The sequence below is a fragment of the Mytilus trossulus genome, unplaced genomic scaffold (assembly GCF_036588685.1).
Source record: "Mytilus trossulus isolate FHL-02 unplaced genomic scaffold, PNRI_Mtr1.1.1.hap1 h1tg000103l__unscaffolded, whole genome shotgun sequence".
Taxonomy (NCBI): Eukaryota; Metazoa; Mollusca; class Bivalvia; order Mytilida; family Mytilidae; genus Mytilus; species Mytilus trossulus.
In genome coordinates, this window is record NW_026963296.1 from 3586359 (window position 1) to 3602190 (window position 15832).

Consider the following 15832-nt stretch of genomic DNA (forward strand, 5'->3'; position numbering starts at 1 on the left):
ATGACAAAAAACCGTGTTTTACAAAATCGAACGGCTATGATTGGGAATCCGTAACTATTGGAATTTGACTGAAATTGCGTAGTTTTAATCGCAAAATCGTAAAAACTACGTAAAAATCGTAATGGTTGGCATCTATGGGGGTATGGTGACCCCAGGAACTCCCCCTATATTACATTTGATTTGTTTTATTGTCTTATACATGAATACATATGGTTTAGGGGTGGGGATCTCAACCATTTTCAAGTTCTCAAACAGGAGGGTTTGGGGTGACCTCAGGGACTCCCCATGTATTTCATTTGATTTGTTATATTGTCCCATACATGAATATATATGGTTAAGGGTGGGGATCTCAACTGTTTACAATTTCTCAAACAGGAGGGGTTGGGGTGACACCAGGGACTCCCCTTTATTTCATTTGATTTGTTTTATTGTCTCATACATGAATATATATGGTTTAGTGGTGGGGATCTCGACCATTTCCAAGTTCTCAAACAGGTGGAGGTAGGGGGACCCTAGGGACTCCCCATATATTCCATTTGATTGTTTGTACTGTCCCATACATGAATGTCTTTGGTTAAGGGGTGGGGATCTCGACCGTTTACAAATTATCAAACAGAAGGGGTGGGGTGACACCGGGGGCTCCCCCAAATTATTTTCATTTGATTTGTTTTATTGTCCCATACAAGTATACATATGGGTTAGGGGTTTGGATCATGATTGTTTACAGAGATCCCCAGAGACTCATCCTATATTTAATTTGATTTGTTTTATTGTCCTGTTCTCATAACTGAAGAGTGCATGTGTCTATTATTACTGTTTTTGAGAAATAGACATTTGAAAATTTAAAAAAACAAAAGCTCATAGGGTTCTTCAGTTAAGGTAGCACAGTACAGTTTTTTTTACTTCCAATCACTAACCTTTAAAATGCTGTAACTTTCTTATGAACGCATGCAAAATAATAAAAGAGGTATATATAGATAGATATAAGATTAAACTTTTAAATGAATTTAATATTTTTAATATGCAATCATTATTAAATCAATTAATATGTAATTAGTGGCAAAATCTCGGTTAGTTCACTTGAACAAATTTAGCTCTTTCATTTTAACGAAATCTTAATCAACACATACATCATGGGCTTCAAATGGGTGTCTCAAATTGTCCCTATGGTATTTCATTCTCTCTTAAATCTCTAATTAGTGTGAACATCCTAACCACATAAAAGAAGATAATGTTTAATTAGGTGTAAAATTTGTTCTATACATTTTATCTGAAATCTGACACCCTTTTGTGGATGATGGCCATAGGAACAACATATAATAAAATCAATTCTCTAGGAATACCTATGAAAATCTAAATACATGTTTAGATTCAGCATATCAAAGAACCCCAAGAATTCAATTTTTGTTATAATCAAACTAAGTTTAATTTTGGACCCTTTGGACCTCAATGTGAACCAATCTAAAAATCAGGCCCAAAATCCAAAAAATTAATACACGGTTAGATTCAGCATATCAAAGAACCCAATATATTCATTTTTTGTTGAAATCAAACAAAGTTTAATTTTGGACCCCGATTTGGACCAACTTGAAAACTGGGCCCATATTTGAAAATCTAAATACATGTTTTAAAGATTAAGCATATCAAAGAATTCCAATAATTCAATTTTTGATGAAATCAAACAAAGTTTAATTTGGTCCCTTTGGACCTCATTGTATACCAATTTAAAAACGGGGCCCAAAATCCTAAAAAATAATGCATGGTTAGATTCAGCATATTAAAGAACCCCAAGAATTCAAGAATAAAACCTCATTTAAATTAGTAAAGCTGATCAAATAGCTGTTAAGTTTCTATCTATCTTCCTTAGCTTTTGCTGAAAACACTTTAGAGGGTAAAAAAAATCCCAATTCAAGGGCAATCACTCCTATAAAGAGTGACAGTCAACTAACTATATCGGCAACATTTTACTTGTTAGTTAATCTTGTCTTGTTGATCATCTTTAATAATTTAGGTTTCTATATATCTGTTATATTTTTTAAGATGTATGGCAAAAACACTAAAAATTGGTAAAAATCGGCATCAAAAGGCAAAAACTTAATAAAGAGTCAACTGACAATTTTGACATTGCTGATGTTTTTGTAGATCCTTTCTTACTGATCATTTTTTGCAATTTAAAGTTTCTCTCAGCTGTCAATTACAGTTTTCAAGATAAAACACAAAAAAGAAAACAAATGGTAGAATTTGTCAAATAAGGTCAATAACTCACATGAGAAGTTGTCCGACAGTTTTGACGTATATGGACAATTGGTAGAACAATATGAAATCAAACTTGAAAAGATTTATTTTAAACAAACTTAAATTAAACTATAATAAGTTGTGGTATTCATCTTTAAACGATGACAGAAAAAATATGTCATTTGGAAATAAACTTAGAACATACAGACTTTTTAATAGAAATATCATCAATGTATTATAAATTTATAATATATATATATGCCTTAACCCCCCCCCTGAACATGTTTGCTCCTGTAGGATTTTCTTTATAACAGTCTTCAAAATAAAAGACAACACTTGCATTTTACCCATATGTTCTATTTATAGTCATGTCAGCCATCTTTGTTGGCAAGTGGGGGTCATCAGACACATCTTTTAAATGAAATACCCAAATGATGACTGTGGTAATGTTTGGTTAAATTTGTTCCAGTGGTTTCAGAGGAGAAGATTTTTGTAAATTTTAACGTACGCCAAGTGATTAGAAAAGCTAATAAAGAGCTGTGCCATGAGCACTTGATACGCCTGTCACCTTTTCAAAGAATAAAATTTATTAACTCCTCAATGTCATCAGAAATTTATAAAATAACTAAAGGGAGGTTACATCAATAAATATAAACCAGTCATCAAAGTTTCATGAAAACTGCTGAAAGCCCTTTTGAGTTATTGTCAGAAAACTGGAAAATCACCCTTTTTTAATGAATAAAATCCCATAACTCGGAAAGGTAAAATATAAAATATAAAAAAATTACAAGGTTTTGAAAACTGATCAAAGCATATTTGAGTTATTGTTACAAAACTGCCGCAACCTTTAATATGTGTACACCCTATCAACACCCTCTATATCTGTTCACCTCCTCTACACCCCCCTATATCTGTATACTCAATCCACAACCTCCTCTACCTATATACCCCATTCACACCATCCTGTATCTGTACCAATCCACACCCACCTATATAAGTGTACCCATCCACACCCTCCTATATATGTATACCCTATCCACACCCTCCTATATCTGTATAACCCATCCTTACCCTCCTATATCTGTAAACCCTATCCACAACCTCCGATATCTGTACACCCAATCTACACCCTCTACCTGTATACCCCATTCACACCCTATTACATTTGTAAACCTCATCTACACCCTCTTACATCTGTATACCCCATCCACACCCTCCTATGTCTGTATACACTATCCAAATTCTCCTATATATATGTATAGCCCATCCGCTGTTGAGATTGTCGCTGGCACATATCATCCGTACTATTGTACTTGTCCATTTTCAATGTCATATTGTCAGTGACGTCGCCATGGGTGGAAATACATAAGTTGTATATAAGTGTAATGGCTAAACAGTTGTCTTTACATACATTGCCTTAATTATCATCTATATATACACCCTCCTATGTTTGTATAGCCCATACACATCCTCCTATATCTGTATACCCCATCCACATCCCCCTATATATGTATACCCCATCCACATCCCCCTATATATGTATACCCCATCCACATCCTCCTATATATATGTATACCCCATCCACATCCCCCTATATATGTATACCCCATCCACATCCTTCTATATATTTATACCAAATCCACAATTTCCTATATCTGTATACCCTATCCACACCCTCCTGTATCTGTATACCCCATCCATACCCACATATATCTGTATACCCCATGTACACCCTCCTATATCTGTATACCCCATCCACATCCTCCTATATCTGTATACCCCATCCATACCCTCCTATATCTATATTCCCCATCCTTACCCTCCTATATTTGTACACCCAACCATACCCTCCTATATCTATATTCCCCATCCTTACCCTCCTATATATTTGTATACCCTATCTATACCCTCCTATATCTTTAAATTGTTGTTTTACAGCATTTTATAGTTTTTAGTGTTATCACTGGTATTGTTTAAATAAGGACATAAACATGATAAATAAATTATGGCAAAGATGTATCTCTGCCATTACACAGCTTGAATACACCCACCTATATCTTTATATTGTTCTTTTTCAGCATTTTTTGTATCTCTGCTACTAGACAGCTTGAATACAGGAATTTGAAGTAAAAATATAGTCTTAATAGGATCATCTCTTTCAAATTATTTTCAAAGTGCCAACACAATATAAAATTATTAAACAATTTTATTTCCTCCTTATTGAACATACAAATATTGTCTAGTAATTAGTCTTTGTTATGATTGTCATGACAACGGATTGGTATATGTTTTGTTTGACAATTTGTTTTTTTACACTGACTTTAATTACAGCAAGTATGATAGTTTATGTTCTTGTGTTTTATAGTTAAATTAAGCCATTCAAGTCTATATAACTTTTTCATAGTTTAAGTCCAATTTACACGATCATATGACTTTTGACTATAGCCTTGAAAAAATCAATTTACCCCAACAAATTGTATACATTATTTCAGTGATTCATTACTTTTTTTTTAAATAGTTGGACACTGGTCATATACTATAAAATATTACCTCATGTGATTTAATCAAGGGACTGGCACCTCCTTGTTCTACCAGACATCTTGTGATCTGTAGATATCCCCTCCCAGCAGCATAATGTAAAGCTGTGTATCCATCTTCCTATAATATAACCAAATAACATGTAACTATTATGTACAATACTTTGTTGTCAATATCAATAATATACAACATATCCTACAACTGACATTAAAACTTGTCTGATAAACTGAACAATGTTGTGTAAAAAATATAAACAATATATATATCACATGAATTAGTGGTCAAAACTAAATAAAATGACCAGTCACACTTGTATCTATATTGTATATAAACAATAAATAAACATGTTTTGTTGTGAAATGTCAAAACTTCCATAAAACCTGATATCTTAAAAAAAAAAAATATTTCAAGAAATGTGTGAAATAATTATATCAATGGATTCAGTAGAACAAAACAAACAAAATGAGACCCCACTTTATACATGTTATATAATTATTACACATATTTGTTTCAGCAATTAAGTGTAGATTCAGTATAATTGTTCATTCTAATAAAAAAAAATTTTTAACAAACATGAAAAGGAGTAATATTTTCTGATTCAGAACAATAATACAAGTAAAATGAGACCCCACTTTATATAATTATTACAAATATTTGTTCATTAAACCTGTCTAATTAACAACATGATTTAGTGTAGATTAATAGTAATGTGATCAGACTAAGTAGATAACATACTGTATCTGTGATGTTGATCTTACATCCTGTATCAATGAGGAGACGACAGATCTCCAGGTGTCCTCCCTCGGCAGCAAACATTAATGCTGTCTCTCCATAAACCTGGAATAATACAACTGACATCAAAACTTGTCTGATAAACTGGACAATGTTGTGTTATAAATATAAACAAAATATATATCACATGAATTAGTGGTCAAAACTGAATACAATGACCAGTCAAACTTGTATTTATATTGTATATAAACAATAAATAAACATGTTTTGTTGTGAAATGTCAAAACTTCCATAAAATCTGATATCTTAAAAAAAAGATTTTTTTCAAGAAATGTGTAAAATAATTATATCAATGGATTCAGTAGAACAAAACAAGCAAAATGAGACCCCACTTTATATGATTCTTACAAATATTTGTTCATTAAAACTGTCTTATTAACAACATGATTTAGTGTAGATTCAGTATAATTGTTCATTTTAATAAAAAAAAAAATTTAAGAAACATGAAAAGGAGTAATATTTTCTAATTCAGAACAATAATATGAGTAAAATGAGACCCCACTTTATATAATTATTACAAATATTTGTTCATTAAACCTGTCTAATTAACAACATGATTTAGTGTAGATTAATAGTAATGTGATCAGACTAAGTAGATAACATACATCTGTGATGTCGATCTTACATCCTGTATCAATGAGGAGTCTACAGATCTCCAGGTGTCCTTCCCAGGCAGCCGACATTAATGCTGTCTGTCCTTCCTCCTGGAATAATACAACTGACATCAAAACTTGTCTGATAAACTGGACAATGTTGTGAATATAAATATAAACAAAATATATATCACATGAATCAGTGGTCAAAACTGAATAAAATGACCAGTAAAACTTGTATTTACATTGTATATAAACAATAAATAAACATGTTTTGTTGTGAAATGTCAAAACTTCCATTAAACCTGATATCTTAAAAAAAAGATTTTTTTCAAGAAATGTGTAAAATAATTATATCAATGGATTCAGTAGAACAAAACAAACAAAATGAGACCCCACTTTATATGATTATTACAAATATTTGTTCATTAAAACTGTCTTATTAACAACAGGATTTAGTGTAGATTCAGTATAATCATTCATTTTAATAAAATGTTTTTTTTAAGAAACATGAAAAGGTGTAATATTTTCTGATTCAGAACAATAATACGAGTAAAATGAGACCCCACTTTATATAATTATTACAAATATTTGTTCATTAACTTGTCTAATTAACACCATGATTTTGTGTAGATTAATAGTAATGTGATCAGACTAAGTAGATAACATACATCTGTGATGTCGATCTTACATCCTGTATCAATGAGGAGTCTACAGATCTCCAGGTGTCCTCTCTTGGCAGCCCACATTAATGCTGTGTATCCATACATCTGGAATAATACAACTGACATCAAAACTTGTCTGATAAACTGGACAATGTTGTGTAATAAATATAAACTAAATATATATCACATGAATCAGTGGTCAAAACTGTTTTTTTTGTGAGATGTCAAACTTCCATCAGAACTGTCATGTTAATTATTTTTATTTTTTTTTAAGAAATGAATAAAATATTTACATCAATGGATTCATTACAATTCTCTGAGTAAAATGACATCTCACTTTATATAATCCTAACAAGTATTTGTTGATATAATGATTAAATCTGTCTGATTAACATGATTCAGAATAATGATAATTTTTTTAAAAAGTAACTTTTTCAAAGAAATATAATAATAGTTACATTTCCTGATTAAGTGCGAGTAGACAAACAAAACGAGACCCCACTTTATATAATTCTGACAAATATTTGTTGTCCATTAAACCTGTCTAATCAACAACATAATTTTGTATATATTAAGGAATGTGGTCAAAGTGAAGCAATAACATACATGTGTGATATTTGTTTTACACCTTGGTGTAAAAAATGTTCTTGTAAATATTCAAAGTAAGAACTTTATTAACTATAATTCAAAACAAACAAAAACAATTAATGAGAGAGAAAAATACCTTTATGCAATTTTTTTTCTCTCACTTAAACTGTTAAATATGAAACAGATTTTGATTTAATATCAAATTCAGTATAATGATATAAATATCAGTTTCCATACAGATATATTATTATATTATGTTCTGAAGTAACATGTAGTTGTGTGTTTTATACTGGTAATGTACAATCTGTTATGTTATGAAGTAACTTGTTGTATGTTTTATACTGCTCCTGTACAATCTGTTATGTTATGAAGTAACTTCTTGTTATGTGTTTTATACTGCTTGTGTACAATCTGTTATGTTCTGAAGAAACTTGTAGTTATGTGTTTTATACTGCTAATGTACAATCTGTTATGTTCTACATTTCTGTAGACGAAACGCGCGTCTGGCGTATTAAATTATAATCCTGGTACTTTTGATAATTATTCTAAGGTAACTTGCAGTTGTATATTTTATACTGCTGATGTACAATCTGTTATGTTCTGAAGAAACTTGTAGTTATGTGTTTTATACTGCTTGTGTATAATCTGTTATGTTCCGAAATAACATGTAGTTTTATGTTTCATACTGCTTGTGTACAATGTTATGTTCTGAAGTACCTTGTTTTTGTATGTTTTATACTGCTTGTGTACAATTTGTTATGTTCTGAAGTAACTTGTAGTTGTGTGTTTTATACTGCTTGTATACAATTTGTTCTGTTCTGAAGTATCTTGTAGTTGTGTGTTTTATACTGCTTGTGTACAATCTGTTATGTTCTAAGGTAACTTGCAGTTGTATATTTATACTGCTGATGTACAATCTGTTATGTTCTCAAGTAACTTGTAGCTGTGTTTTTTTATACTGCTGATTGTGTACAATCTGTTATGTTCTGATTTTATACTGCTGATGTACAATCTGTTATGTTCAGAAGTAACCTGTGGTTGAGTATTTTATACTGCTTATGTACAATCTGTTATGTTCTGAAATAACTTGTTATGTGTTTTATATACCGCTAATGTACAATCTGTTATGTTTTGTAGTAACTCGTAGTTGTGTGTTTTATTATGCTAATGTACAATCTGTTATGTTCTGAAGTAATTTGTAGCTGTGTGTTTTATATTTCTTATGTACAATTTGTTCAGTTCTGAAGTAACTTGTAGTTGTGTGTTTAATACTGCTTGTGTACGATTTGTTCTGTTCTGAAGTAATTTTTAGAACTTTGTTTGTTTTATACTGCTTATGTACAATCTGTTATGTTCTGAAGCAACTTGTTTTTATATTTTTTATACTTCTGTTATTATAGTTCTAAAGTAAATTGTTGTCGTGTGTTTATGTACAATATTCAACATTTTGAAGTTACTTATAGTTTTCACTGTTTCACTGTGCTTTAATTTTAAGTAACATGTAGTTTTGTGTCTTTTTTGTACAAGTACCACAAAAGGATGTATCTTCAAATGATTTTTTCTATGAATTATTAAAATAAGGTAGTTTTGAATGTGACTATTTTACTTACATCTTGATAATCAATGTCTGCACCATTCTGTAGGCTTAATTTTAAGGCTTCTATATCTCCATTCCCAGCAGCTGTAGTTAGTTTCTGTAAGTATAACATAGAAATTACATTTAATCTTGATAATCAATGTCTGCACCATTCTGTAGACATAATTTTAAGGCTTCTATATCTCTATTCCCAGCAGCTGTAGTAAGTTTCTGTAAGTAAACCGTAATAAAAATATATTGTAATGAATGTCCTTACTGTTAAATTAGGTAATAATTATGTTTTCTTCTGTTTAGCAATGCCTACATATATCAGTAGTATCCTTCCTTCAAATAACAGACAGAGAGGAATTCTTTAAATATCATATAATTGTTGGGATTTATGCATTTTATATTATAAAGAAAAACACCAAGAGTGCACACACTGAAATGTCTCGCCTTCTTTACTAATCATTGATATTATGTTGATAGTCCTAAATAACAAGAGGCTCTCAAGAGCCTGAATCGCTCACCTTAATTTCTTTTGGTTAAATCTCTCATCAATGATTATTTTGGCTTTTCAATTTATTTAAATGTTTTTTGGATCGTCCTATTTTCTTCAAAAGCCAAAAAAAATAATCATGTTCTCCTATGTTCTATTTTAGCCATAGTAGCTATGTTTCTTGACATACAAGGAAATAAAATATAAAATTTATACTAGATACTCTGAAACTCATTTAACCTAAGTTTGGCTGAAATTGATACAGCAGTTTCAAAGGAGAAGATTTTTTAAAGTAAGTCAACATGATGAACAAATTGTGAAAAAAGTCTTTAAAGGGCAATAACTCCTTAAGGGATCAATTGACAATTTTGGTCAAATTGACTTAATTGAAGATCTTACTTTGCTTAACATTATTGCTGCTTACAGTTTATTTCTATCTATAATTATATTCAAGATAATAAACAAAAACAGCAAAATTTCCTTAAAATTATCAATTCAGGGGCAGCAACCCAACAACAAGTTGTCTGATTCATCTGAAAATTTCAGGGCAGATAGATCTTAACCTGATAATCAATATTACCCATGTCAGATTTGCTCTAAGTGCTTTGGTTTTTGAGTTATAGGCCAAAAACTGCATTTGACCCTATGTTCTATTTTTAGCAATGGCGACCATGTTTGTTGATAGATCATAACTTCGGATACAATTTACAAACTAGACACCCTAAGGAACATTCAGTTAAAGTTTGGAAGTATTTGGCCCAGTAGTTTCAGAGGAGAAGAATTTTGTAACAGATTTCTAAGATTTACGAAAAATGGTTAAAAATTGACTATAAAGGGCAATAACTCCTAAAGGGGTCAACTGACCATTTCCGTCATTTGACTTATTTGTAAATCTTACTTTGCTGAACATTATTGCTGTTTACAGTTTACCTCTATCTATAATAATATTAAAGATAATAACCAAAAGCAGCAAAATTTCCTTAAAATTATCAATTCAGGGGCAGCAACCCAACAACAGGTTGTCTGATTCATCTGAAAATTTCAATGCAGATAGATCTTGACCTGATAAACAATATTACCCCCATGTCAGATTTGCTCTAAATGCTTTGGTTTTTGAGTTATAAGCCAAAAACTGCATTTGACCCCTATGTTCTATTTTTAGCAATGGCGACCATGTTTGTTGATAGATCATAACTTCGGATACAATTTACAAACTAGACACCCTAAGGAACATTCAGTTAAAGTTTGGAAGTATTTGGCCCAGTAGTTTCAGAGGAGAAGAATTTTGTAACAGATTTCTAAGATTTACGAAAAATGGTTAAAAATTGACTATAAAGGGCAATAACTCCTAAAGGGGTCAACTGACCATTTCCGTCATTTGACTTATTTGTAAATCTTACTTTGCTGAACATTATTGCTGTTTACAGTTTACCTCTATCTATAATAATATTAAAGATAATAACCAAAAGCAGCAAAATTTCCTTAAAATTATCAATTCAGGGGCAGCAACCCAACAACAGGTTGTCTGATTCATCTGAAAATTTCAATGCAGATAGATCTTGACCTGATAAACAATATTACCCCCATGTCAGATTTGCTCTAAATGCTTTGGTTTTTGAGTTATAAGCCAAAAACTGCATTTGACCCCTATGTTCTATTTTTAGCAATGGCGACCATGTTTGTTGATAGATCAAAACTTCGGATACAATTTATAAATAAGATACCCTAAGGAACATTCAGTTAAAGTTTGAAAGTATTTGGCCCAGTAGTTTCAGAGGAGAAGATTCTTGAAATAGTTTACGACGACAGACGACGACGGACGACAGACGACAGACGACGGACGACGACGGAAGCCAAGTGATGGCATAAGCTCACTTGTCCCTCCGGGACAGGTGAGCTAAAAAGCTTTATCACAACTGTCACATGAACTTAACATTAACCAAGAAAACTAAACATTGACCAATGAACCATGAAAATGAGGTCAAGGCATGTACAGCTAACAATTCTTCCAAACAACTTATATAGTTGACCTATTGGTTATAGTTTAAGAAAACCAGACCAAAACACAAAAACTTAACTCTGAGCAATGAACCGTGAAAATGAGGTCAAGGTCAAATAAAACCTGTGCGATTGACATATACATCATAGAATATTTCCATACAGCAAATATAGTTGACATATATTGCATAATGTATTAAATAAAAAGACCAAAACTCAAAAACTAAACTTTTGACCACTGAACCATGAAAATGAGGTCACGGTCAGATGACACCTGCCAGCTAGACATGTACACCTTACAAGAATTCCATACACCAAATATGGTAGACCTATTGCATACAGTATAAGAAAAACAGACCAAAACACAAAAACCTTACTGTAACCACTGAACCATGAAAATGAGTTCAAGGTCAGATGACACCTGCCAGCTGGACATATACACTTTACAGTCCTTCCATACACTGAATATATACTAGATCTATTGATTATAGTATCTGAGATATGGACCTGACCACCATAACTTAACCTTGTTCACTTTTTCATGGAATGAGGTCGAGGTCAAGTGAAAACTGTCTTACTGGCATGAAGACCTTGTAAGGTACACACATACCAAATATGGTAATCCTATAACTTATAATAAGAGAATTTAACATTACAAAAAATATTGTTTTCAAGTAGTCACTGAACCATGGAAATGAGGTCAAGGACGTTGGACATGTGACTGACGGAAACTTCATAACATGAGGCATCTATATACAAAGTATGAAGCATCCAGGTCTTCAACCTTCTAAAATATGAAGCTTTTAAGACATTAGCCGCTTTCGGATCACTATCCCTATGTCGAGCTTTCTGCGACTTGACAAAAATTGTTAACCTTCAAAAATTATTTTTTTATAGAATCATGGACTAGATTTGGCATATCCTTGATTTTTCTTTCTTGTAGTATTTTCTGGACTTTGACGTTTGTCCTTTTAAAGACACGTAATACACTTAGTCCTTTAATTGCCCCATCTTTTGTCCTTTTTAAGACATGCAGTTGTGTTTTTCATTCACTTAGTCCTTTAATTGCCCCTACTTTTGTCCTTTTAAAGACATGTACATGTAGTTGTGTTTCATTTACTTAGTCCTTTAATTGCCCCTAGGTACTTTCTCATCCTTTTTAATATCAGTTAGTAGAAATCTCTCTATTACTTTACATAAAGAGATACATATATAAATGTATGTAGACTGAATGAATGTAGATGTGGGATATTAAAAAGCAATGAGAATGTAACCTAACAAGAAAAAAAGTATGTTGTATCAGTCAGCTCTGTATACCATACAATAGATTCGTCTTATTTAACTCACATGAACTTAACAATGGCAAGGGGAGATAACTTCTGTATTTTATTTTTTTTTTATGTAGAAAAATTGTCCAAATATTTTTTTCAAATAACTCTTCAGACCTTCTTACAGTTACATATTTGAAATTGTAAACAAGGATTCTGAAGGTACTACATAAATAATACACTATCTCCCACCACCCCCTTTAAGGATATTTTTTTTTCTCTCCAACCTCCCGCCCCCACTTCCCATCTCTCTCAAAAGCTGTCCACCCCTCATACATCATGTACATTCATACTTGAAAAGTATTCCCTAAATTTCTTAAACTGCATTTTTGTTTGTCATCAGTTACTGAATACTGATTCAAATGCTGTTTGTGTCACCCGTGTAATGAGTAGAAATGTTTTAGAGTGCACCTTGCTTTGTCCCAGTTTTGTATTTTTTTGTTTTTGGAATAAGTAGTTTGGTAGTTCACTAAGAATTCTACTAGTTTTTATCTAATTGTACACTAATGGGGAACAAAACCACACAAGGAGACTATTAAGTAAATCTTACCTCATGCCAATCCCCCATTATATCCTAAAAATAGAAAAGAAAAATTGTATTCGATATATACTGTTGAGTTATCATTGCGGTACATGTATTATAGTTACTGCCAATTAAAAATACATGATCATTATTGGATGTAATATACTGACCTAATATTTTTATATATTAATGTGACCTACCGAATTAGACTATTTACCGAATTTGTAATCACATAAGCAACATGACGGGTGCCACATGTGGAACAGGATCTGCTTACCCTTCGGGGGCACCTGGGATCATCCCTAGTTTTTGTTGGGGTTCGTGTTGTTTATTCTTTAGTTTTCTATGTTGTGTCATGTGTACTATTGTTTTTCTGTTTGACTTTTTCATTTTTAGCCATGGCGTTGTCAGTTTGTTTTAGATTTATGAGTTTGACTGTCCCTTTGGTATCTTTCGTCCCTCTTTTAGATACTAATTTTAATTGAATAATAATAGCATTGAAACAGTGATTTATCTCAACTTTTCTGGCAATAAGACTGCACTATTAGAAGTTAATGAACTGAACTAAAAAAAAACTTGAAGATTTGATAACATACCTAAATGATGTACAAATGTATTCTACAAGCAGAATGTGACTCTTTCCATGGAACACCAGAACATCTGTTGCACTTTCCCAGGTCTAAGAATTTCAAAAGGTTTTTTTATCAGCTTTAAGGCACACATAAAAAATATCAAGAAACATTTTCTTAAAACACTATTGATAATCTACTAGAACAGTCACAATAAATTCAACTAGTTTTTTTTTTTTATTTTCTATGTGCTTTTCCTATAACATAGCGGATGTAGTTAGAAGTTGTGTATAATCTTTGTTTTTCCTTCATTGTTGTTTTCAGCAGTGGATTTTTTCTTTTGAAATATTTAAGATTTATCATACCAAGGCTATTTATAGATAATTATATGGCACGGGTTTTGCTCCTTGTTGAAGACTGTAATTGTTTATAAATGTGTCCTATGGTCTAGGAATAATGGTATCATTGTTAATCATACCACACCTCTTTTTTGTCATATGGTATGGGTTTTGCTCATTGTCGAAGGCTGTTGGACAGCATGAAATTGTTTATATCTTTGTCCTATCGTCTAGGAATAATTGCATCATTGTTAATCATACCACAACTCCTAATTATCATATGGCATGGGTTTTGCTCATTGTTGAAGGCTGTTAGACGACCTGTAATTGTTTATATCTTTGTCCTTTGATCTAAAAATAATTGTATCATTGTTTATCTAACCACACTTCCTTATGATTATATGGTATGGGTTTTGCTCATTGTTGAAGGCTGTTGGACAAACTGTCATTGTTTATATCTTTGTCCTATAGTCTAGGAATAATTGTATTGTTGTTTATCATACCACATTTCCTTATTTTTATACAATAAAAATTGATCACAGATACCCCCTCCCTCTTAACATACTTAATGTACTTACAGGATTGAAGCTATAAGTAAGTTTTACAATTTGCCAAAAAATATGTTAAGTCCTGGACCATTTGAAGTTTTGAGTGAAAGGCCCTTCTCAAGAAATTCAATGGTCCTAAAATAAGTACTAATGTAACGGATTGTATGCCATGGACCTTTGTTTTCTAAAATTCAAAGGTTCTCTCACAGAAATGAAAGGTTCCTGACCATTGGGCCCACACTAATTTAAAACTATGAAAAGTAAAGTAAGAATAATGTAATGGTGTGTTATATTGCCATATTTTAGGTTGTTGCTTGGTCCTTAACTAAAAGCTCTTTTCAAAAATGGCACTAGCCTATGATGTGGAACCATAACTTCGAACAAGACAAATAGATCTGTGTCGCTGCATGCAATTGATTGTGGTAACATATTTACTAAAGCATAAATGATCATTCCATAAAATCATAAGAGCCAAGAAATTTACATGAAAATTATCTTTGTACAATGAGTGTTGCAAAATTTCAAACTATTGACAAACAGGGAAAAGCTGCACAGCCGAAAAAAAATTGCTAACACGCTACAACTCAAATTTGTCAAACTGTTCATCTAATATAAAATCATTCCCTTCTATAGAAGCCAAGAAAAGTTCAAAGAAAGTTTCATTGTACAATGAGTGTTGTATAATTTCAAACTATCAGGAAACAGGAAGCGACTGCATGGTAGATGTGAAAACTGCTTCGTCTGTATTGATTTACCTTAATTTAGAGAAGCAGCAAATATTAATTTTCAAGTCTTTGGTTGAACTGTCCAGGGTTCAAACCCACCACCTCCCACACTTAAGGTTAACACAATACCACAACACCGTGAAGATCAACGAGGCAGTTTTTATGAGAAAAAAAATTGTTATGCAATCTGAAAAAATACAATACATACTAATTAGATAAATACTGATGAATGTACCTCTGAGGTCAGCCTAATTTATAAGTATAAGGTTGTGCCATCATCTAAAGCATCTGTGAAAATTAACTATAAATCATATTTA

General features: G+C 31.8%; 1 protein-coding gene across 1 annotated transcript in view; it reads right to left on the reverse strand.

Annotated features, from left to right (window-relative positions):
- The window catches only part of LOC134699927 (uncharacterized), a 54042-nt gene extending 40662 nt beyond the window's left edge, over positions 1-13380 (reverse strand). The window contains exons 1-4 of the mRNA XM_063561321.1: positions 13363-13380; positions 9022-9105; positions 5509-5610; positions 4786-4893 (exon numbers count right to left, since the gene is read on the reverse strand). Of these exons, the coding sequence (XP_063417391.1) occupies positions 4786-4893; positions 5509-5610; positions 9022-9105; positions 13363-13380 (312 nt within the window). The remainder of the gene's footprint in view (positions 1-4785; positions 4894-5508; positions 5611-9021; positions 9106-13362) is intronic.
- Positions 13381-15832: the final 2452 nt, after the last annotated feature.